Below are 23,983 nucleotides of genomic sequence, written 5' to 3'. Positions count from 1 at the left end.
GGCTCAGATGGAGTCCAGCAGCTGGTGGATGCTCCAGGCTCATGGCACCTGACCTGCCTGGGGTTGGGGGCTCCTTTCTGAGGTGTTCTCCCCGCCCCTCCTTTCGGGAACTGGGGGTACCTGGACAGGGTGGGGGCGGGGAGGACCCAGTGGCTGCACCCTATCCGGCAGCTCCAACAGGGCAGGGGGGTCAGATGGCCGAGAACCTTCCCCTCTGCCCGGCTGTGGCCTTCCCGCCACAGAGCCAAGGAGCAGCGGCCACATTCTTGGTAACGCTTTTTTTTTTATTGCCAAATTCAAATTTACAAGGAAGTTCCAGTTTTCATTTCCACCCTTGTGTTCAGTACCCGCGAAGCATGAGTCACGCTGGCGAGAGCAGGTACTTCCCTGGAACGGTCCCGAGGCCCAGAAAGCATGGTTTCTCAATCCCGCTCCACCCCGGGACAAGAATTATTTACATATTTTCAACTCAGAGGAACATAAGGAACCCTTACAGTTTCTGCCCCCTGTCATCGTGACTACATTAAATATTTCTTATTTATTGCATCTAGAAAAGAAGGTGGGTGTCGGTCCTCACCGTGCCTCGCGCCTTTTGGACCAGTGCATCTTGAGACCTTAGGGAAATCTAATGTATGTCTGTAGAGAGGTGCATTCTGTCATTCACTCCCTGGTTGCAGGGCAGGTGTTTGGTGGTCGGGGGTGGGGGGGTGCGTGGCGAGCTGCCTTCTGCAGAGAGCAGCAAGCAGGGCAGGCCTGGAGGGGCAAGGGGGCACAGAGGGTCTGCTGGTGCCGCAGGACGATCAATACCCCCTCCCGGGTTGGGGGGGCACGTGGCTGTCTGACTTTGAGGCGCCCCTGCTGGCAAACCAGAAACACATGTGTGCTCCCTAGCCACTTTCAAAGCTGATGTTTGGGGATGACCAGCTCTGCCCCTGACTTGGCAAACCCATCGGGCCTGATGTGGACTTGGGGAGGGTCTCTGGAGGGACAGGATGTGGAGATGGAGGGTGGGTGATCCGAGTCTGGTACCCACGTGTCATGGGGCCGTGGCCTCCGCCCACCCCAGGCTCACCAAGAATTCCTGGTTCTACCTCTCTCTGCCCCGGAGACCCAGTGCCTGCTCTCTGGAAGGGCCCCTCTGGAGGTGCCCCCACTGTTCGCTTTTCAAGGGTGCTCCTGAAGACACGGCTGTGCCCCGTGCTGCCAAGACAGTGGGGATCTGGCTGCCAACAGGCTGTGGGGGGCCTGGGACCAACCCTGCAAGCCGACCTGGGGAGAGGTCTGCCCCTGGGCCAGGCACGGGATGGAAGCTTGGCCTGATCGCACCTTCTGCTCAACAGCCCACGGAGGCCAGTCTGCGTTCAGTTCTCCCACCTGGTGATGCTGCCCCGGGTCCTTCCGGGTGTGTGGTCCTCGCTGGCAGAGACCTTGCTCCTTTACAGCTTGAAAGGCTGGATCCACCTGCCTGGGCTTCTTCCTCAGAATAATGCCACTGGCCTTTCCTCCTTTCTGCTGCTCCAAAATCGTTTCAAAAGCAGAAGTGGGGGGCTCCGGAGCGATCCTGCGCTTCATCCCAGCAGAGGCACCCGTGGGGTCCCCTCCCTGATAACACACACTTTCTCCATCCTTCTGTCCCCGCCGCCTGTCCTTTCCGGAGGGCTCCGCTGAAGGTCATGGCTTGGGTCTCCTTGCTGGGGCCTCTGGAATTTCTGCTGAAATGGTCTCCTGTCTGAGCTGGGCCTTTTCCCCTGATGGTGCTGGCTGGTCTTACCTGCCCAGGGGTTTCTGATGGCTGGAGAGACCTGTCCCGCAGATGCCACACCCCTTCCTTGGGGGAACCAGGTGTTTCCTTCAGGAGGCTGAATCTGGCCCAGGCAGGCCCTTCCTGATTGCAGCAGGAGGAGGAGGCGAGGGGGACGGGGTCCTCTAACAGGTGAGTTTGCGTAGCATCTTCTAAGGCCGCTTGACAACCCGGCCCGGCCAGTGCTGACACGGTAGGTGCTCACACTCTTGTGGGAACACGTGGAGGCCAGTTCTGCAAGGTCTGAACATCGATCAGCGAGGTGAGGGTCACTTGGCTGTGCATGGTTTGAGCAGAAAGAACATCTTGGGAGCTTTATTGGATATAGAGGAGACCTGGTCTGCACACGCCTAGCCCAAATGGAGAAGGAACCAGGGGTTTTCATTACAAAAGAAAAATAAACACAAACAAGCTTGCTTCTTTACAGCAGCAGCTGAGAGGAAGAGGGACAGAACCCAGGCTCCTAGGAGGTCATGTCCTCGCTGCTGGGCAGGGGCTGACCCTTGGGGCGTTCCTGCCTGTGGGCACCCACGCAGCTGAGCAGCAGGCAACGGCCTTGGAGCACGGTTTCCATGACCTTTTCTTTCCATCAGAGCCTCAGAGGCCAGAGTCCCTGCAGTCCCACACAGTTCTTTCTTAGGAAGTAGAGAGGTGGTGACAACCGAAGGCCTTGCTGGAAAACCGTCCCGTTTGGTTTTAGTCCAGAAGGATGGGGAGTGGCCCTGAGCAGGGACCTGACCACAGTCCCCCTTTTCATGGAAAGATCCGGGTGATGCCCTGGGCTGCCACGGCAGAGAAACTTTTGGCCCTCTCAGCTCTGTTGTGTACCTGAGGATAGGTGTCTCTCCCTTATTTATGCTTAAACAATACTTTAAACTTTCCAGAAGAACTTCTACCATTCCACAGGCTCGCTGGGTTAGTGAGAAACAAAGAAGTCAGAATCCCTTAAGACAATGGAGAAGGCCGGACAGAAAAACTCTAAACCGCAAATCCTGGGAACTTCAAGGGAAAATGAAAACGAAATCTCTACAGGAATATTACACTTTTAACATGACATCAAACCTTAGGGCGGAGGACGTTTCTTTTTTTTTTTTTGAACTTTTTAAATAGCTGTTTTTCATCTGCTGCCAAAAGCAGGAATAAATATTCCATGGAGGTGTTTATCGAAGTTCGCTTTTCTAGAAATTTCTACACGAAGTGACCACGTCCGCTGCTTCTCTGCACACTGGGGATGGTGGCAGAGGACCTCCAAGACAGTGGAAGGGCTGGCTGATGAGGCGAGTGCTGCTGATGGGTCCTGCCACCGCACCCCCACCCCCCGCCCCGGGGCTGAGGGCTCTGCGACCAGGAGCCCAGCCCCCTCCCTGAGGCGGCTGTAGGATGATCTGGGTTCGCTGGGCGCTGCCACTGGTCCCAGCCTGCTCTCAAAGAGGCGAGAAGTCAAAGGGGGATTAGAATCGGAGCAGAGGAGCGCAAGGGTGGTTTGAGGTGCTCCCTGGGGCCGAGAAGAACTGTGGATGTTCCCAGAAGGGGGTCAGCTGTTCCAGGTCCCTGCCAGCGGGGCCACACACACACACACACACACACACACGTTGCAGGAGGCCGGTTCAGGGCTCTGTGGGGTCTGCTGGCTCTGGCTGCCCAGCCCCCGAGCTCAGGGCCTCTGTGCCCACCATGGCTGGCGAGGGCGGTGGTGGGATGCCGGTGAGGGCATGGAGGCTGTGGCGGTCGACGGGCGGGACGAGGGTCAGCGACTCCACGCTCAGCGTGTCTGCAGCGTCCTCGCAGAGCAGGGAGATGGTGGGCTGCTGGGCAGGGGTGAGGCTGGGCGACAGGGTGACGGTCTCCACGTCCGCGCTCCTTGCCAGGCTCTTGCCGGGCCTGGCCTCGGCTTCTGTTTCATTGACGATCACCAACTGGTCGGGGAGGTTAGGCTGAGGCTGCTCCGTGATCATGGGGTCATCTGGGCAAGGCGGGGAGAAGAAAGAGAGGCACGCTCAGCTCTGAGAGGCTCCGCTCGTGCTGGTACCCTCTGCTCCCATCTTGAATAAAGGCCTGGGGACGTGTGGGTGGGAGATGAAGTGTGTGGGGGAACCAGCTTGCCTCTCCTCCCTCCTTCTGGGGACCCACCTAGGTCTGGGGCAAGTCGGCCAAGGCCCAGGGTTACCCTGACTTGTGAAGCAAGGGACACATTTAGGGGCCTGTGCAGAGTGGATCCGGAAGCCCAGTTCCCTGTGCCAGGAAGCAGCCTAAACCGGCTCCGAGTATGAACTACCTGCCCGAGGAGAAATACATGTTTAGGGAGAGACGGGCTTGGGTGTGCTGATCACCGCAGGCCATTTCTCAGAGTCTATATTTGGTAACAGTGCCCAAGAGGGAACTCACTGCAATGTTATAAAAAAAAAAAAAAAAAAAGAATTCTATAGAACTTTTTGGCTTTGCAAAACTAGAACAAGACTTCGGACTGTGGTTCTCTCGCCTGCTCCTGCTCTGAGTGCTGAGTTAGCACTCAGCAAGGGGCTGCGATCGCCAGGCCATTTCTATGCTGAGGGTTTCTCCCCTCTCCACCCCCATGCCAGGGCCACCGAGAGAAACCATGTCAGGAGGGAGAGGTGGCCCGAAGCGTTTATTTTTGGACCAGCAGTTTCTTTTTTTGGCGCTTTTTGAAATCCGTTGATTAGATTACAGGCGAATGGCTTATTTGCTTTTCAAAGAGGAATGGGGCTGGCAGAGACACCAGCTGGACTGGGGCTCCCTTGTGGGAAACATCTGCCAAGACTTCACGTGCCAGCGATCGGAAAACACAGATGAGAAGGCCGTGGGCATCTCGCTCGGAGGGCAAATCTCCCTTGTTACAGATCCTGGGGTCAACGGGGCTTTGAGCACACTGTGTGGAGAGGGGAGTCCAAAGGCACGCTGGGCCCTGGCATGATGGCAGACATTGTTTTTTGGTTCAGTGTGATTCCACTTAAGTGAGTGGTATTTTTTTTTTAAGTTAAGCCAAAACAAAACAGAACCGCAAACTGAACACAGAGCAAAAGAATGGAAAAACCAAGTGCAAAATAAAACCAAAGGGTGTACAGAATGGGAAGAAAGAGAGGAAAGAGGGTTCCCAGCGTGGAAAGAAAGCACAAGCAACAGATGGGGTTTCCCAAAGGACACATCGCTCCTTCCCAGAGGACCCCCACCCTGGGCACGGCAAGCTCAGAAAGGCCCCAGGTCACTTCTGCACAAGGTCCTTTTTCTTTTCTTTCTCCCCAACCCCCTCTTTTATTTTTTTTAAGAGTAGGCCCACAGAATACCACTACATGGGGCTCTGGGATGGGGTGGTGTCGGTGGACACGGGTGAGCACTAGTGGAAAAAATGATTCAAGGTGCGATCTGAGCCCAGAAATGCTGAGTAAACAACTCCACACGCTTTCTGGTTTCTCTGAATTTCAGTGAATTTGCTCCACTCGGTAAGGACGCCTGGTGGTGACGGGCTGATTTCAGGCCTTGGGCTCATGTTGGGACGTGGCGCGCCCTGAATGTGAGGCTCTGAGCGTGGGGCTCACCTGCTCTGGCAGCCTCGCCCCGCTTCACACGAGCGTGTCCAGGAACTTATTACAGAAGGACCCACGTGTGGGCTTAGCTACTGGCGAGGCAGTTTAGAGATGACTAACCAGCCAAACGGCACTTCTGTGCCATCTGGAGACAGAGCTTCGGAGCTCTTCCTTCACGTTTTCTGCAGAATTCTCCAGGAGAATTCCCTCTTTGCTCAGGTCTGCACTTGCACGCAGATTTTCAAGAGGCTGGCAAACCTCATTCCCTGAGTCCTGCCCGGGTTTCTGGTGGTGAGAACGATCAAGCGTGTGGAAAGGCTGCCGTTAAATATATTAGGAAACAAACCAACAAATAATGCAGTACACACAAAAGTGGTTTCTTTTTTAGGAAAAGAACAACTTTATTAAAAGGATCCATTTGTCCCCTGAGAAAAAGCTTCTTCCTATTTTTTTTTAAACAAGAAAAATCACCTTTTCTTACCCATCGTCTACAACACTGTTCTTTGTTTCTATCTACCTATCGATCATCTTCTATCATCTATTTCCCACCTATCTATCTATATCTACCTACCGATTTTTAAACTAAGAGCTGCTTCCTGAATGTTAGCTACAAATGTATACATTCAGAGAAAATTTCTACATTCAAGGGAAAATTACCCAGGGAGGACACTGTTCCTGGTCAAGCACGGACCTGCAGTGGTCACTGCAGACCCTCTGGCCTCGCTTGCCTGCTGGTGTTTCTGAGCTCCGAGGGCACAGGTTCGGGCCTGACCCAGGAGACGAGTGGAGGCCGGAGCCTGAGAGCCCGACGTCCAGTTCCCATGAGGGGCGCTCAGCCTCCCTGTGGTGCTGCCTCGAGTTGAAACCAAGGCAGCGGGTGCCCTGAGTCCCTGGTTGGCACCCTCGGAGGCTGATCCGCAGCTCCAGGGCTGACCCTTGTCGAGTGGGTGACAGTTTCCAATCAAGATGAGGATTTGACATGCTCAGGCTGGGGGCGGTGGGACTGAGCAACGTAGGGAAGAAAAGACAGCAAGTAGGAGGGCAAAGCTCAGGGGAGGCAGCTTTTAAATGCAAGAGAAGGCAAAGGCTCCTGTCTGCCCAGATGGAGGGCACGGGGCGGGGGGAACCCTAGGAGGAGCATCGCAGGAGGGTGGCAGTGACCACAGCCCACACACGGCCGCTATTTGGAGCTCTGATCACAAGAAGGGAAAATGGTGGAGTCATGTCCACCAGCGCGCTTACGAATGAAATGACTTGGCCTCCGGCTGGAATATGATGGAATCTACCACTTAGATATGAGCAAGGCTGAGGAGAGGGGGAGTGGGGTGGGGGTGGGGGGTGGGGAGGAAAAGGAAAAGAAAAAAAAGCAACTAGGTGACTTCTTTGTGGCTTTTTGCAAATTCTACTGCCTAGCCCTCATGGCCTAACTGGGGGGCCGGGGCGGGGGAAGGGGCTGGAAACCCCCTTAGCTCAGGGCTTGTGCCTAGCTAGCCTGGTGCGGTGTCTCATGGAGGGCAGTTTTTCCAGACTGCCCGGCTCTGCCTCACGGAGGAGCTGACCCAGCTGCACCCCCTGGGTCAAGGGCCAGGGGATTCGGTCCTCAGGTGGATTGAGGCCAGGAGGGGACCGGAGCTGAGGAAATGGCTCGGGTAGGTGGCTGGGGCTCCCCGTGCCCTCGTCCGGCGTTCTGGGGGTCTGTAGGACTTGGAAATGCAGCGTGCAGGGCGGTGGCGGGGGGCGTCGAGGGCCCAGGAGGCTAACGGAGGAGACCTGCCTGCAGTGACCGAGCCAGAGGTGCCGTGACAGCTGCCGATCGAAGCACTAAACCCAGTGGCCGCCGTGACTGTCGGCCTCCGACAGGCTGAACACTCGCCGGCGTCCTTTCCTGCCACTCCTTACTAGAGGGAAACACAGCGACAGATCATAGAAAGCTTTTAACAACTGCACAGAGAAGGGGGACATGGAGGGGGACACAGAGAAGTGACGGACGCGAAGCATCGACGACAGCGGGGGGTGGGGGGCGGGGGCTGTGCTCCGGGGGGGGTTGCTGACGCGGCCCCCATGCATGGGGGACACCCCACCCCACCCCACCAACCCCGGGAGAAGGTGGGGGCTAAGACGAGCTAAGAACCACATCGTCTGCTCGTGGGACTCAGGCAGGTAAAGACGGCAGAGGTCTGTCCTGTTGCGAAGGAAAGTCTCGGGGTGGTCAGCGACACCTGGTCTCGGTGATGGAGGAACAGAACTGCCTGTGCGTTAAGATGAAAACCCTGCATCCCTGGGCCCATCCGAGGAGGGAAGGGTGTGTGGTTGGGGCATCAGAGTTGATACAGTTAGAGAAACAGGTGGATTTCTGACCCCCACTGACAAGGCAGCCCCTGAAGACACCAGCAGAGCCTCCCACGACCCCTCCCCAGACAACCCCTCCCCAGCCACGAGGTGACGCTCCACCGGCCGCCGCGCTCTGCAATCTGCACCTTTGAAACCAAGACTGAACCACAGCAGCAAGATCTGAGGGCAGGCGCCAAGTGGCCAGGGGGTGGGTGCTAATCGGCTGCAACAGAAGTGTTAGGCGCATCTCCCTGGGGAGGAACCAACCGCCGGCCCCCTCTGAGACAAACTCACACTGGGGCCAAGCTTACGATGAATGCCACGGAACACAACAAGGCGAACGGATGGAACCGCTGGCTTAAAAGGGGTTAAAATGGCACATGTGATGTTAGGTGTGTTTTACCACACTTAAAATTAATGTCACGGAGAACACTGGGGAGAAGAGGGAAGACGTTTGACTTGGGGTTTTGTCCAAGAGTCCTGCCCGCCTGTGGTGCCGGACGTCGGTGACACACAGGTCGGCCCTGAGCTGTCTGGCGCTCAGTCGGCCAAGTGGGACCACCTGGGTGCTTGGGGCTGAAGGTCGCAGGTTCAGACAATTGTCTCAGGGAGCAGGTGAGGACGGGGAGGGAGGGACTGGGACAGGCGTCCACCAGGAGCCAAGCTTGCTCTTCCTTCTTCCTATAAACCCTCAGGGAAGAGTCAGAGGGACCCCAGCTCAGAATTCCCTGGGCCTGAAGATGGACACTGGAAAGAGTGGCCTTGACCTTCAGTCTGACTTCGTTTCTTAACAAAAAATTTTCCACCCTCCTCCTCAAAGTCACTCACCCAGAACACAGGTGAAACACAACGGACTGAAGGTCGGAGGCAGAGTGGCTGTTTGAGGAACTTGGTGCGGGTCACAGAGCTCTTAGCGGAGGCTTTCCTACTAGAATCGCACAGTGCGTGCATGTGTGTGCATGTGTGTGTGTGTGCACGTGAGCACACGCATGGGCATAACCCAGAAGATACTTCTAAAGTGTTCCTACTGATCCCACATTTGGTTCTAAAATTGGGTCTATTCTCTCTTTCCCGCCATGTTTTCTTCAATCTCAAAACCATGAAATGTTTAAGGAAAAAAAACCTCCTCATTCCAAACCCGTAATTTTCTCCCTGGAGAACGAGCCGCGGCCCACGAGGCTGTCTATGCCGGAAGAGCCGGCGTCAAGAGGCCGGGTGCCTGGACACCTCTGCAGCACAGGGTGCCTGCTTGGGATCCAGACCTGAGGATCCCAGAAAACTGTCTTTAAAGGACAGTGGGAACAGGTGGACCCATGAGTCAGGTGTTGAAACCAAACAATAAAAGCCCCCCGGGGCCCAGCTTTAACAGATAAATAATTCACAATGAGAATAAAATCCCCGTGCCCCCAGCTCTTTCTGCTTGGCTCCTGCGGTTACCACAGAATTCAGTTTTGACCTCTCCTTCAGTCTGGGGGCTTCCCTGGTGGCTCAGACAGTAGAGAATCCACCTGCAATGCAGGAGACCACGGTTTGATCCCTGGGTTGGGAAGATGCCCCTGGAGAATTCCATGGACAGAGGAGCCCGGTGGGCTACAGTCTATGGGGTTGCAAAGAGTCAGACATGACTGAGGGAATACGCTTTCACTTTCACTTCAGCCTGGGGTATCTCTTGGTCCTGATTTGAGGGCCTTCACTTGCTAAGAAGCCACTCACAAGTGTCCACGATCTGTCTTTGGTATGTGAAGGAGACTCAGAAGCAGGAGTTCCCTGCACAGAAGGATATCTGTGGGCCCCTGGCAAACTGGTGACCTGTCTAGTCGGGTCCCTTCCCCCTTCTGGTGATGGTCCCTCTGCCTGTGCGGGCCTGAAGCTGGGGCCTTGGCCCTGATAAGCGTGGAGGCTGTTTCTTGGAGACAGACCAGCCCTCGGGTCTGTATTTGCAAGAATGGAATTGATAGGTAGATCCCAGAGAGGTGGGGGAAAGGAATGGACTTGTCACCAGCCAGATTCTGGACTGGGCCTTGGGGAACTGACCCAAAGGCCACCTTCTCCAGGGAGCCCTCTAGTCAGCCCCTCATTCTTGGGCTTTCACCCCCAGTGATGCCTCCTCTGGGAGGCTTCGGCCCTGCCCACAGCCCCCAGCCCCCAGCTCATAGTTTATAAATGGACACTTATCTGCATGGTCCTCTTGACAGACTTAGCCTCCCTGCCAGCTTATACATTTCAGGCTTTAGGGCCTGTGCACAGTAGGAACTCAACAAAAATCTGTTTGTTTGCAAACAGGGACCATGGCTGGGGTAGGGTGCCAAAGCTGAGGTAGTCAGAGGCAGACAGAAGAGCCTCTTGGGCAGGGTGTGGGAGCTGGGTTGGTGGAGAGACCCTACTGAGCTCAGTCTGATGCCCACGTGACTGAAGGCCCCATGGGAAGCTGAGGAAATTTATGTTTGGGATAAACATGGGCCTCTTTCAAACCCATGAAATGCAAGGTAGGAAACGCAAGGTCCCTTGGGCTGGACCAAGGGTGGAGGTGGGAAGCACAATGGAGCGTCAAGAGAGTTTCACGCCCTCCTCTGGGGGTGAACCCATGGCTGAGGACCCGTGGCCGTCTGGGGTCTGTTTGTGGCTGACTGGGGGGCCCCTGGGCTCCCCCAATGCAGGAGCTGCGCAGTGACCTGGGCCTCTGTGAGCAGGCCGAGGCTCCTCGTCTGGCTCCAGAGCAATGGCGAGCTTCGGAAGGGGAGATGCCTGCACGTCACTGGCAGTCTCCAGCCAGGAGTGGGACCAATGCCTGGGTCTCAGGGGCGCCCCCTGGAGGCACCGGGGACAGACGCAGGGAGGCAGCGAGGCGTGCAGGGTCATCTCTGCGCGTGGGGCAGGGCTCTGGACCTCGGAGGCTGGGTTCCTATCTGGGCCCCCTGCTACCAGCTGCAGCATCCTGGCCAAGCTGTGAGACCCCTCCGAGCCTCTGTGGCTTTCAGCTGCTCAGTGTGAGGCAGAGGGTGGCAGAATTCAATGGGCGGGTGTCTGTAAAGTGCTTGTGAGCTGCACGCCTGACACGTGGATTTGGGGAGCAGCGTCTACTGGGGTGCCCTGTGGAGGGGGCACACCCGGAGGGCTGGGCAGTGGGGGCCCGGCCACACTGATGGCTGATAGTGTGAAGGTCATCTCCGCTTTTCATGGACGGAAGTGAAAGTGTTAGTCGCTCAGTAGTGTCTGACTCTTTGTGACCCCATGGACTGCAGCCCAGCCTGCCGGGCTCCTCTGTCCATGGGATTCTCCCGGCAAGAACACTGGAGTGGGTAGCCACGCCCTTCCCTTCTCCAGGGGATCTCCCATTTCCTTTTCCAGGGAATCTTCCTGACCCAGGGATTGAACCTGGGTCTCCTGCATTGGCAGGTGGATTCTTTACTGTCTGACCCACACAATTCCAGGTTTCAACCCCACGGGTCAGAGAAAAAGAACACTGGGTTCATCTCCTAGTGGACAGCATCTCCTGAGTGCGTTTGTGACCAAGCCCTGACACGCACAGTGTGGCTTCAAGAGCACAGAAGCCCTGGAGTTTGCTAATTTCAGCTGCAGAGGGCCTGGGAGCTGCTCTCTACCCTGGGAACTTCCTGGACTCAGAAGGCTCAAAAACATACAATGCTTCTGATCCAGCACTGTGCCCTCAAAACCCACTTTGGGACAAGTGGCCCCTGCAGCTGGGCTGCTGCTGTTTGCTGTCCAGGCTGGATGGGGTACGGGGTGAGGTCCTGGCCAGAGCTCCTGTCCAGCTGACCCTGCAGGGGACAGTCTGATGACTTCCAAATCAGAAGCCTGAACACTGGGCCACCACCTGGGTGGACATCTAACCAGGACACGGGAAGAAGGGCACCTGTCCCAATATAACCCTCCCCTCTTCTTTCATCTAGCAAGGCTGGGTAGGACCCCAGGCAGAGGCTGGCATCATTTGGGTAGATCTGTCCCTCCAGGGAACACGGAAACCCCATGGGCTGTTTTCTGGATGGACCTGGTGGCTGAAGGCTGGCCTGGAGGTTTGGCATCAAGAGGAAGTGACCAGAGATCCTCCTGGGGCCTGCCGCCCCAACCCTGGGGCACCCTCTCCTTGCAGCGATCAACAGCCGGCTCCTCAGTTGAGAGGGAAGCACCAGCCGCCCCACGGGCTGGCCCTGCATTGGGAGGTGAGTTATTTCAGTGTCTGCAGGGATCTGGGCGGGCAGGCTGGGCCCCAGGCTTTTACTGTCAGGCAGCATAAAAAATGGGGCCTCCAACGCCTGCCCCTGCAGGCCTGCCGGGGACACACGGATCGGGAGCAGACAGCCGGGGGCTGAACATCACTCATCTACCTGACAATGCGCTAACAGCCCCCGCGTTTCGGAGATGAGCAGACGTGTCACTGGCACCGAGCAGGGGATGGTGGGGGCGGGGATGGAGGCCAAGAACAAAGAAACCAGCGCAAAGCGCAAGGTGGGCATGGTGCAGAGCCCCAGGGCCACACTCGGCTGGACCTCTGTACACCCAGGCCCGACTTTGATAGTGTGGTTCTCTCCTGGCTTCCGTCGGAGGCAAAGAAGTGTATGGCTCTTTGGTTTGTTTAGCTGTCAGCTGTGCCTCCTTAAACGCGAGAGGAAGGTGTAACAGTGGCACCAGAAGAGACCTTTCACCCAGAATGCAACTGGAAGTGTGTGTGTGGGTGCACGCCACACAGACACAGAGCCGTGCACACGCCAGAGCACGCGGGCACACACGTGGCACGTCAACACACAACCCTGCCCTTGGGCCCTCAAAGCCAGCACGAGCCCAGGCTTCAGGGGAGGCTGAGGGCTGTCCTTGGCTTCTGAGAACGCTCTGTCTGGATTTCCCAGCTACGGGCCTGGGAACGGCAGCAGCAACTGCCTGGACACGCAGCCAACCTTCAGTCGGGCTCAGAATAGCTCAGCAAGGGCGGTCGTCTCTCCCCGGGGCTGGGGCAGGGAGGGGAGCAGGTGCTGAGTCTAAGGGGGCTCTAAGTGAGGTGGCTTGAGGGTGACCTTGCTGCTGGGGCCCTCATGAATGTCCGTCAGAGATGGAGGTAATGGATGCTCGCGGGAGCGGGGGCGGGGGTGCCTTGACCCACAGGCATGGAGACCAGGCGCGGTTAACCCTTTGCTGAGAACAGTGGAAGCTGAAAACTCTGGACAAGAGGGGTCGGGGCCAAGGGGATCTCTGCCTCTGGTGTTGAGTGGCTGGTGGCCCGGGGCCCTCAATTTCCTGGCACCATGGTGGCTTCCACCTTGGCACTCTGCTTTTGTCAAGACCCATCAATCCATCAGTCAACAAGGGTGTGCACAGGTGTCCCTGAAATAACAATGGGTGGGGGCTCTGGAGGGGACCCCGCAGGAACAGGGAATGACACTGAGGGTCCCGAGATGGGGGTGCAGACCAGAGTTATGGAGGTCCCCCAAATCAGAGACGTCTGGGGCCTCCAGACCCTTGGGTCACCCGCCGGGGTGTGAAGCAGCAGGCAGGCGTGAGGCCCTGCTCCTCTGGCTGCACTCAGGGGCCGTGGTGCTCAGGAAACAAGCCTGGCATCTTCATTTCTGGGATCTTATGCACTGCAGCCAGGGGCTCACGTGTGAGGGGCTCAGAGAGCTGGGCAGACCACGTGCGTCTCACCCCAGGCTCCTTGCACACAGGATCTCTCCGCGCCACACCTGTGCTTGTGTCAGTTATAGGAGGGCAAGAGGCTCCCAAACTCCCAAAAAGGCCGGCAAGAGGCACCCCCTGGTCACAGACAAGTGGACGGCCCCAAACATTTAAAGAGGAAATTCGTATGTTATGGAGGGGAAAAAAAAATTAGCAGAGACACAATTCTTTTGCCAGAGTTCAAAGCATCACATCTGGGAGACCCGTCCTCGTGACACCTACGACCCTGGAGGTGACAGTGGGATGAATTGAGGCTGGGTCTCCCACTGTCCACCCCTCCAGCTCTGCAGCCTGTGGGCCAGCCCGTGAAGAGAGCCATTCTTCCCCCGGTGGGGGCCGAGCCAGCCAGCCACCCCCAATGGCACGCTGGAGTGGATGCAGAACCCCGAGAGGCAGAGTCCCCAGACACGGTGGCAAGGGGCAGCCAGGGCCTCAGGTGAAGGGGTCACAGCGTTTCCTCAAGTCCCCCCCACCGCACCGTGTCCCGCGGCCAATACCTGCGGGGCTCTGGGCGGCCGACGGGGTGGACGATGAGCTGGCGCCTCCGGAGTCGCAGTGGCTGGTGCTCCCGCTGCCGCTGGGGCTCCCGCTGGCCGACGGCGAGGGCGAGGACAGCGAGGATGAGCTGTGCTGGTTTATGCACTGGGCCACGGCGAAGCCTGCAAGGCAAGGCGGGAAGCTGTGACCCAGCGGGGCCGCTGGCCGGCCTGGACAGAGGGTGCCGCCTCCCCAGAGACTGTGTGTGAGGCCACAGGTTGGGGGCGGAAGCCCCTGCCTCGAAGAGGAGGGCTAACTGACCCCAAGCCAGCTCCTTCAGTCTGGGTCTGCTCCCTAGAATTAGCTGAACTCGCCGGGCACCGGACGGGCCTGACACACTTCGACGTTATTTCGTGGGAAAGGGTGCAGACAGCCATAGAGCCCAGAGTGCGTGTGTGTGGGGAGACGCTGAGCCATAAATCAGTGCCTGATGCTGGCTTAGCATCGTGCCAGCTGCACCCTTGAAGGGGACAACGCAGCCTCGGGGCTCAGAGGCGTCCTGGTGACACTCACAGATGGACACGGGACACCCTCGCCACCAAACCGCGGGGCCTCTGCTCACGTGGCTGAGTCCTGCCAGAGGCAGGGCGCCCAATCCGAGCTCTGAAGCCACCCTGGGCGGGAGGGGAGACCCTGAAGATGCACCCTGCCAGGGACTCGGCTCTGCCCTGGCAGGTCTGGCGTAAAGTTTGGTGCATGAGGGACGCAAGTTCTGGTGAAAAGCGGGCAATTACAGTTTGGCTTGGCCCTCTGAGCAACTCTGGGGTTGAGGATGGGGCTGTGGCCTGCCCAGCCCGAGGAAGTGGAAGAGCCCCAGTTTGGAGACTCGCAGACCCTGGCAAGCCCTGCCTGTCTCAGCGCCAGGACGTGCACCCAGCGTCTATCCCAGCTGCAAGCTCGAGGGACGTGGGTCACCGACCTCTCCCCACCTGGCTGCTGCGGGGAGAATGACCACCCAGCCTGCTTGGCCCTGGGTGCTGGGCACGTGGTGGGAGCGGGCTATTCCGAACAAGCCGCCCCGGAGCGCCCGGAAGGGGACTCCTGACCCCTGTACAGCCTGCTTTTCTAAAGGGCGTGGCTCCTGATCTTATCCACGAACCGCCCGGGAAGCTCCCACGGAACAGACTCCTCGTGGACGCTCCTGGGAGCCCAGGCAGGCTGTGCTGGTTGCTGCTGCAGCCCCCCGGGAGCTCTGTGCCCCTGCTTCTGCACCAAGTTGGGGTGGGGATGCGGACAGGGCCTTCTCCCCACTGACAGCGGGGACCCTGACCCTCCTGGCCAGTCACATCAAGCCTCCCCAGCCTGAGTGCACTCCTCCTGGCTCTAAGCCTTATGCTCGCCCACCACCAGCGCCCACTGACACTTCTCCCAGCAGATTCTCCAGGCCTGACTGGGCCTTGCTCAGAACTCAGGCACGTGTCCCGCAGGGGTCCGAGAACGGGGGCCATCTGACTGGTCAGGCAAGGTTGACTGGAATATGGCCGGGCCCTTTGCGTACATTCTGCCCGAGGCTGCTCGCAAGCTACAGTGGCAACGCCGAGTCACTGCAAGAGGGGCCGCCAGCAGGGACCCCAAAAGCCTGAAATGCTTTGCTCCCCTTCCCTGGATGGGAACAGTGGGCACGGCCTGGGAGAGGGTGGGGGCACCAGGGAAGCCTGGGCTCCATCTTGGCCCACTTGCTTGCCCGCCGGGGGCCTTGGCCAGTCTCCCCACTTCTCGGAGCCTCCTTGCCTCCACACCCTGGTGGGCAGGTCTGGGTGGAGCAGGGGGGTGGGAGGGGGGTGAGGGAGTTTGCTCTGTTTCCACCTCAGGACTTGGGGGAACCCACACCCGGCTGTCCCGGAGGAGCAGCTCTTTTGTACTGATGTTTGTATAAAATTATTTTTGTCTGAGGATCAAAAGCTGGGTCTATTTATACCCCCAGCGATGTGATGGCATGCGGATGTGAAGCCTGGAGGGGGTGTGGTGGGTAAGCTCCCCGCCCCCGCCACTCCACCGCGGAGCAGGGCAGGACTTCGCAGGAAGAGGCATGGGGTGATGGATTGTGTGCAGTGCTGGTGGCTAGGGAGGTGGGGGCTGGGGCCGCAGCTTAACTACGGCCAACGTCAAGGCAAATCCAGACAGGAGTCAGGAAGATTCCTGGGGGTGGGGAGGGGTGTGGGCAGCCACAGCTCCACAGAACCAGCTTAACAGTGGCTGACTTCTTAATCACTTCAAGCAGTAAACCCCCAAGTATACAAGCTGTTTGCTTGCCTCAAAAATGAATCACTCCCTAACAAATCAAAATGTCAGGATGGCTTTCCCCGAGCAGCTTATTTATCAGAATGGTGAATGGAGGGGGCCCGAGAGTATGGGCACTGAGCTGAGGGTAAGCTGATGCTGTTACGCTCTGGACAATGCCCCAGCCTGGATGGTTTGGCGGTCACCAAGGCGGTCACCTACCCCTTCTCTTAAGACACGTGTCTTCTCTCTCAAGCTCTTTAAAGCCCGGATTTATTATGGTAAAATATGTGGGGTGGAGTGTGTGGGGGAGCCAAAGAGACGCTGAGACTGCGGTCAGGATAGCAAAGTTCCTTCATGTAGGGAACAGATTAGGGGTCAAGCCTTAGACGGACAAAAAATATGGTGCACCTCCGGTAGGTGCTAAGAGTTAGAGAAAAAAGAAACCCCGCCAACTGCCGAAAACACCCATTCGCGGGTCTAGCTGAGTGGAGGCAACTGAAGGCATCTTTCCCTCATCTGCTGCTATAAAAATCCAGCTCCTTTCCTTCCATGGCACAGGGACCCAGAAAGCCTCAGCGATGTTTTCTGTTTGTTTGTTTGCTTTTTAGCTCAGTGCCCAGACTCCCTCTGCAATTTCCTGGGGCTCCTCCCCAAATCAAGCTGGCAACACTTTGAGAGCCGGTTTGACCAAGGGCTCAGCAGAGAACTCAGGGAAAGCGCCTGCAGTCGGGGCTCTGGGCCTCCCGCTCTTGCTTCATCCTGTTCTCGATGAACTAGCTTTGCCGGGAGTGCCAACGGACTCTCTGGACGCGAGTTAAACACACATGGGCTGCCAAGTATTTGCAAACTCACAGATGCACCAGAGATCATGGGACCAGGGCACGGGCAAACAGGCCTCTGTAAAAGCTCCTCCAGCAGATAAAGTTCTTGGCCCTTCCTGAGACGGTCTCAAGAAAAGCCTGTGAGATGTGAATGGAAAGGTCATATGGACCTTCATACCATGTGGCTGATCCCACCTTTAGAAATTGACGCTGTGAAGGCACCGTGGGTGGGTGCATGGATATTCAAAGCATTGGTGCATGTGACACGGAACTGGTGACATCTGAAGCATGCAACAATTAGACAAAAACCAAATAAATCCTCCTACGCCCAGATGATGAAATCCTTGGCGGCTGTCAAACATGCTGGTATAAAAGAAGATGAAATGTGGAGGGAAACGCTCAAGACATAGTAAATAAAAGAAGGTTTGAAAAAACATGTCCCATCTGCTCCCACTGTTGTAAAAAATAAATAAATAAAAGGTTAAAAAAAAAAGATCTGCCTTCCAATGTAGGGGACATGGGTTTGATCCCTGGTCTGGGAAGGGAAAAAACTAAGATCATGGCATCTAGTCCCATCACTTTAGGGCAAATAGAAGGGGAAAAAGTGGAAATAGTGACAGATTTTACTTTCTTGGGCTCCAAAATCACTGCAGATGGTGACTGTAGCCATGAAATTAAAAGATGCTTGCTCCCTGGAAGAAAAGCTATGACAAAGCTAGACAGCATATTAAAAAGCAGAGACATCACTTTATGGATGAAGGTCCAGATAGTCAAAGCTATGGTTTTTCCAGTAGTCATGCACAGATGTGAAAGTTGGACCATAAAAAAGGCTGAGTGCCGAAGAATTGATGCTTTGGAATTGTAGTGCTAGAGAAGGCTCTTGAGAGTCCCTTTGATTGAAAGAAGATCAAACCAGTCATTCCTAAAGGAAATCAACCCTGAATATTCATCGGAAGGACTGATGCTGATGCTGAAGCTCCACTACTTTGGCCACCTGATGGGAAGAGCCAACTCATTGGAAAAGACCCTGATGCTGGGAAAGACTGAGGACAGGAGGAAAAGGGGATGACAGAGGATGAGATGGTTGGATCTCACCTGATCTCATCCACGTTTGGATGGATGGCATCACCAACTCAATGGACATGAGTCTGAGCAAACGCCGGGAGATAGTGAAGGACAGGGAAGCCTGGTGTGCTGCAGTCCAGTGGGTCAAAAAGAGTTGGACACGACTGAGGGACTGAGCAACAACAACTGGGAAGATTCCACATGCCATGGAACAACTAAGCCCAGGAGCTGCAACTAGAGAAAGCCCTCGCAAAGCAACGAAGATGTAGTGCAGCCAAAAATTAAAAAAAAAAAAAAAAAAGACTTTCCTCATTAAAAAAAAAAAAACTTGCTGCCAATTCATCTCAAACTTTTCACACACACACACACACAAAATCCAGGCTCTGTCTCTCTCCTTGTACGGAAAAAAAAGTGTTAGTTGCTCAGTCATGTCGGACCGACTCTTTGCAACCCCATGGACTGTAGCCTGCCAGGCTTCTCCATCCATGGGATTTTCTGGGCAACCACACTGCAATGGGTTGCCATTTCCTTCTCCAGGGGATCTTCTGACCCAGGGATTGAACCTGGGTCTCCAACATTGCAGGCACACTCTTTACCAACTGACTCCCCACAGAAGCCCTCTCCCTGTACCGGGAGAAAAGCAAACAGACTGGAGTGGAAGTCGTGGGAGCACCGGGTGGTTTACTAGGGTGAGTTTTACTTTAATTTTTTTTGTGCTTGTCTGAATTTTCCAGGACTTCTACCACATTCAGCATTTTAAACCAGAAAAAGAGGGGAAGGATGAAGGAAGGCACCCGGGCAGGTGGACACTGCTGGGTCCCTAACATAGACCTTCGATCTGTTCTGGCCTCCGGAGCTCTCTCTCCCGGAATCACTAAGAACCTGCCCAAAGCTGGGGCCAGACGCGATGCTCCGGAGCAGGCGGGACAATGGTGAAACGCATTCCCCACTTTCCAGGAGCCCCGGGCTTTACAGGGTCAGGCCAGGGTCTTCCTGCTGCCCTCGGGCCCTGTTCTGACAGTTATTCTGGGAAGATGAACTCATGAGTAACTCTCTGGTGTTTGTCAAGCACACACAAAAAATACCACGAGAAGGTCAGTCTATTTTAAGTACGCTGATAGAGGGAGGGCTGGTCTGCAGGTCAGGACCCCTCAGGATCTTGGACGGGCTCCCCCATTGTCTGTGGGTCTGTATGTTTTTATGAGAAACACAGTACAGTGAATGAGACTCTCTGCACTTAAATGGTCAGTTTTCTTTTTCCCTATAAATTGGAATTTGATTTGAGTCCCACAGCCTTTTGGGGACGTGGGGAAAGCGGAAGACACTGAAAAGGGCACCCTGAGTACACGTTGTGCGCCACTGTCGTTGACAAACCTGGACAGCATAGTAAAAAGCAGAGACATCACTTTGCCGACAAAGGTCCAGATAGTCAAAGCTATGTCCAGTAGTCACGCACGGATGTGACAGCTGGATCATAAAGAAGGCTGAGCATCAGAGAGTTGATGCTTTCGAATTGATGAGGATGAGATGGTTGGATGGCATCACTGACTCAATCGACGTGAATCTGAGCAAACTCTGGGAGATAGTGAAGGACAGGGAAGGCTGGTGTGCTGCAGTCCCTGGGGTTGCGAAGAGTCGGACACGGCCGAGTGACTGAACAACAATGCTGTTGCCTTTGGGTGGAACACCCACTAAGCTTTCCCCATGAGAGCAAGGTTGCCACAGAAGGCAGCGTCCAGCGCTAGCCAAATGCAGCCCAGAAGCTTGCAGGTATGTTTGGCTTTGGTCACATCTCGTTTGTGCTTTGCTTGATTTAGGCACTACCATTCATACATTGGGAGATTCTACATACAAGTCTGGGTTTCTGGCTTCTTAAAAAACAACGACCTGGCATCACTGGGCCCTATTCTCACGTGGCAGCAACTGGAAGAAGTGAGCAGTTCCCTTCCCCTCCCTAACTTGCCTGGTGCTCGTAGGCATTTTAGTTACAAATCTCTGCTCTTTATCTTTGGATTCTTGGTCGAATCCATGGGACTTGGAAAAGGAAGTTCGAACCCCCAGTGACCTTTCGTCAGCTCCCTCCTCCAGCCCTATCCCTCACCTTTCCAATCAGTGGGGGCCGGGGAGGACCTGTGGAGATGGGGCCCTGCCTCTTGTAGCCCAGGGAGGTCTCAGACTGAGTGACACGAACCCATTGCTCGGACCTCCCTGGTGGTCCAATGGTCAAGAATCCGCCTGCCAACGTAGGGAACATGGATTCAATGTGGTCTGGGAAGATCCCGCACGCCACAGGGCAACTGACCCCCTGTGCTACAACCACTGAAGCCTGTGCACCCTAGAGCCCGTGCTCCGCAACAAGAGAAGCCACTGCAGTGAGAAGCCAGAGCACCGCAACTAGAGAGTAGCCTCGCTCTCTGCAACTAGAGGAAGCCCAGTTACAGCAACGAAGACCCAGTGCAGCCAAAAAAAAAAAAAAGAATGACTTGCTCTTGGCCTCAGCTAGGCTGTTCCCTTGGCCTGGAATTCCCTTTGGCCTCTTTTCTGTCTTCACAAATCCCTTCCCTATCTTTTAAGGCTCAGACAGCTCCGGGCCAGCTTGGGCAAGGGTTTCTGCAATCAGTGGGGCTAACTGTTCTTTCCCCTGTGCTCCCAAAGCCTAGCCTGTCCAGCCTTGGGGCCCCATCAGCCCACATAAGGCATATGCCCAAGTAGAGCAAAAGAAACTTGACTGCAAAGTTGCTTTGCCATTATGTGCAACAACTATCATTATTTTAACAGCTAGCACCTGGAATCCTTGGGGATTCAGAGTGCTTTGTACAGTGTTTCTGATACTGTGAGCTGTCCCCCAGTACTGATTCTCCCCTTCATCTGCAATTTTAGAATCTGGCAACTAGGCACAGCCCTGTGACTAAGTGGTGGCCAATGAGATAGAAGTGAAAGTGATGTGTTTGGTGTCTAGGAAGGGTTCTTCAAAGGAAAGAGGTATGCTTTCCTCCATTCTGCTTCCTGAAACATGGATGCAATGGTTGGAACTCCAGCAGCTATCATGGCCCATAAGGATGAATCACATACTAGGGACAGCAGAGCATTGGGCCGGAAGGATCTTGGGTCCCTGATGCCTTTGTGGAGCCCCTGACTCCCTTCATCCAGGATTCCTCTCCCTTAGAGGTAAATAAACTCTTTGGGGTTTTTGTCTACTGTGCAGTTGGACCTAATCTTAACTGCCAGTTGTGAAAAAGCTTCGGTAATGCAGGGGTGTGAGGTGAGCTCTGTAGAGACAAAGGACTGGCTGGCCCCCAAAGCTTCTGGGGTAAGGAAAGCTGCCCGGCACCTCCTGGGGGAAATCTGGGATGGCAGAGTAAGGAAAAAGAGGGGAAGGAGCAATTGAGAGGGGACCTTTCCCACGACCCCACAAATCTTTAGGCAATGCTCCTTCAGCTCTTTTCTTCTGCGGTGCAAGTGGCCTTTTGGGGGGAGTACGTCCGAAAGGAACCAAGTTCCCGTCTGGGTTCACACCAGGCCACACAAAGATGATGCACAAGGGCCAAGACCCGGAAACAGCCAGGACCTCGAAGAGAGTCAAGGGTGGGGAGGACTGCACGTGTGCAGGCAAGAGAACTGGGCGGTCTGAGCCAAAATTTCCAAAACCCGGGAGGAGCAAGGAGGCCCCAGCTGACCTCTGCGGTCTGCCCAGAACTTGTGCTGTTCTGCGTACTATGATTCTATATAAGAGGTACTGGTTATGTGACTGACGTGCCACTCTATCAGGTTGAAGACTGGAAGATCTGAAAACTCCCTAAGCATGTGAGAGATTCAACAGGAACCTTTCAGAGAGCTGAAGGGGAAGGAACCCCACTGGCTTAGACTTCATCTCAGGGACTGTGACCACTGAACAGCAGCAACTTCACCTCAGAGGCTCACCCATTACAGGCACTCCTACAGATCACCAGGAAGGATGCAAGGTGGCTGACATCTGGAAAACCAAAGCCAAATAAATGCCATGGCTGCTAAATACTAAAACTACTAAATACCGAAAGCCACGAAAACACAAACTAAATGGTCAGACTCCAATAAAAAAGGTGAGTGGAAAGTGAGAAGCTATGTCAGAACAATTTCCAGCGAGGGGAGATTGACGTCACCACCTGGCTCTCATTTCCTGGGGGGCCAAGACCTCAAGGAACACTGTCCTAGGTGACCGAGCTCTCATGACATCCCAGCTCATATTGAGATTCCTGTCCCATTACACCCTCCTGGGCAAGGTCCCTGAAGGCAGGTTCCTGGAAGAATCAGCTGCCTGGCTGGAGACGGAGCCTCATTCTGGAAATATAATGTCACATCACAGCATTTTGCAATTTTTTTTTTAATCTCGACAGTGAAATTCTAGTTTATACGCGAGATGAAAATAGAACTGCCCTGGCTGCAGGGTACCTGATCAAGGGTAGGCTCCCCTTCTCCTGTCTCTTCTAGAACGAACCTCTGTAGAGCTTGCCTATGAAAATCACAGACAGGTCAGGTGGGTGGCTCAATGCCTCGAGTCTTCTACAGGCTGCAAACTCAAGCACCAAGGGCTGGATGGGTAACAGTGGTGAAAGAGGAGAGGTGAGGGGTGAGAGGCAGACAGTCTCCTCCACTTGCCGTCTGCTTTCCCTTGTTTGATTACAACATGGGTGCTGAGAAATCGCTCTCTTCTATCAGGAAAATGAACCTGATTCAGCCGGTGTCGGGGAGACAACAGGGAGTGGGGGAGATTGGGGAAAACAGGAAACTACAGCTCTGAAGCCCCTCTGGCTGCTGCTGCCTGAGAAAGTGGCCACAGCTTTCTGTTCCTCAGGAGAAGCTGCGTATCTGGATTTTGGTGTAAAACTTTCTGATTTTTAAAACTGCTGACAACTCACTTCACATTTGGGAGAAAAAAAAAGCAGGCAAGCCCCAGGCAAACCAAACCGAGCGCGTCTCCTGTGCGCATGATCTCTGCCAGCTGAAACCGGGGCATCAAGGCCGAGCTCCTGACATGTGCGCCTTCTGAGTCTGAATGACACCACCCTGAGTCAATGAAGGCTCACATGGATGTGTTTCAAAGAAGCCCAGTTTCCAAGAGACCTCTTTTACGATAAAGATCCAAGACTTGGAGGGGAAGAGCTGTCCACCCTGACAAAAACCAAGCCTTGCTTCTCGACAGTCTCGGCTGCAATGAGGACCGCGGGGGTGGGGGCGCCCCCCACTCCCGTCTGTCTTTCATTAGCAAATTCACCCTGGGGCCCCGGCTCAGGTTGTGAGGATGCAGTGTCCGTATTTTTCTCACCGCTCCTCGATGCTGGGAAACAGTAAAAATAATCAATTGGCCCTGTGACCTCGTGCACAAAGCTGAAGACGGCAAGTGCGGCCGTGGCCCGATTTCCCCCACCCTCGCTGGCTCCTTCCTTGCTGGGCCCCTTCACCTCCCCGCAACACAGCCTGCCCCGGCCCTGAGGCCAGAGAGGAGGCGAAGGGCTGAGATGGAGTGTGGGACTCCGCCTTCGGGTGGCTCTAGACGGACTGTATGTGGTCTGCAGGGTCCATCGGCGATATCAGAGGCTGGCTTTGAAGCCCATACCTCCCCCCCACCCTCCGCTTTCCCCCGCCAGATGAGGGCAATGCCCAGCAGTGGGGCTGCACCCTGGTGGCTCAGATGGTAAAGAATCCACCTGCAACGCAGGAGACCCAGGTTTCATCCCTGGGCGGGGAAGATCCCCTGGAGGAGGAAACGGCAACCCACTGCAGTATTTTTGCCTGGGAAATCCCATGGACAGAGGAGCCTGGTGGGCTACAGTCTATGGGGTTGTAAGGAGTCGGGCATGACTGAGCAATTAAACCCCCAACTAGCAAAGCCAAAGTGCCTACAACTGTTCAAAGAGCATGGAGGGGTTCAGGGTGAGGATGCGGCTTCAGAGTCAAGTTCAACAGCAGCGCACCCACTGGGCCATGAGTGGCCAGACGTT

General features: G+C 55.5%; 1 protein-coding gene across 5 annotated transcripts in view; it reads right to left on the bottom strand.

The window, feature by feature from the left end:
* Positions 1-263: 263 nt before the first annotated feature.
* The window catches only part of CLEC16A (C-type lectin domain containing 16A), a 234,618-nt gene continuing 210,898 nt past the window's right edge, over positions 264-23,983 (bottom strand). For 4 of the 5 annotated variants that reach the window (XM_061401133.1, XM_061401131.1, XM_061401129.1 and 1 more), the window contains 2 exons: positions 13,857-14,018; positions 264-3,764 (listed from right to left, as the gene is read on the bottom strand). In XM_061401133.1, coding sequence (XP_061257117.1) covers positions 3,409-3,764; positions 13,857-14,018 — 518 coding nt within the window. In that variant the 3' untranslated portion in view covers positions 264-3,408. Of the gene's footprint in view, positions 3,765-7,117; positions 7,242-13,856; positions 14,019-23,983 lie in introns of all 5 variants that reach the window. The other variant, XM_061401132.1, reaches the window with a different exon arrangement.

Source organism: Bos javanicus, chromosome 25 (genome assembly GCF_032452875.1).
Source record: "Bos javanicus breed banteng chromosome 25, ARS-OSU_banteng_1.0, whole genome shotgun sequence".
In the NCBI taxonomy this organism is placed as follows: domain Eukaryota; kingdom Metazoa; phylum Chordata; class Mammalia; order Artiodactyla; family Bovidae; genus Bos; species Bos javanicus.
The sequence above is the reverse complement of the archived record's forward strand: the minus strand, read 5'-3'. Positions and strand labels throughout refer to the sequence as shown.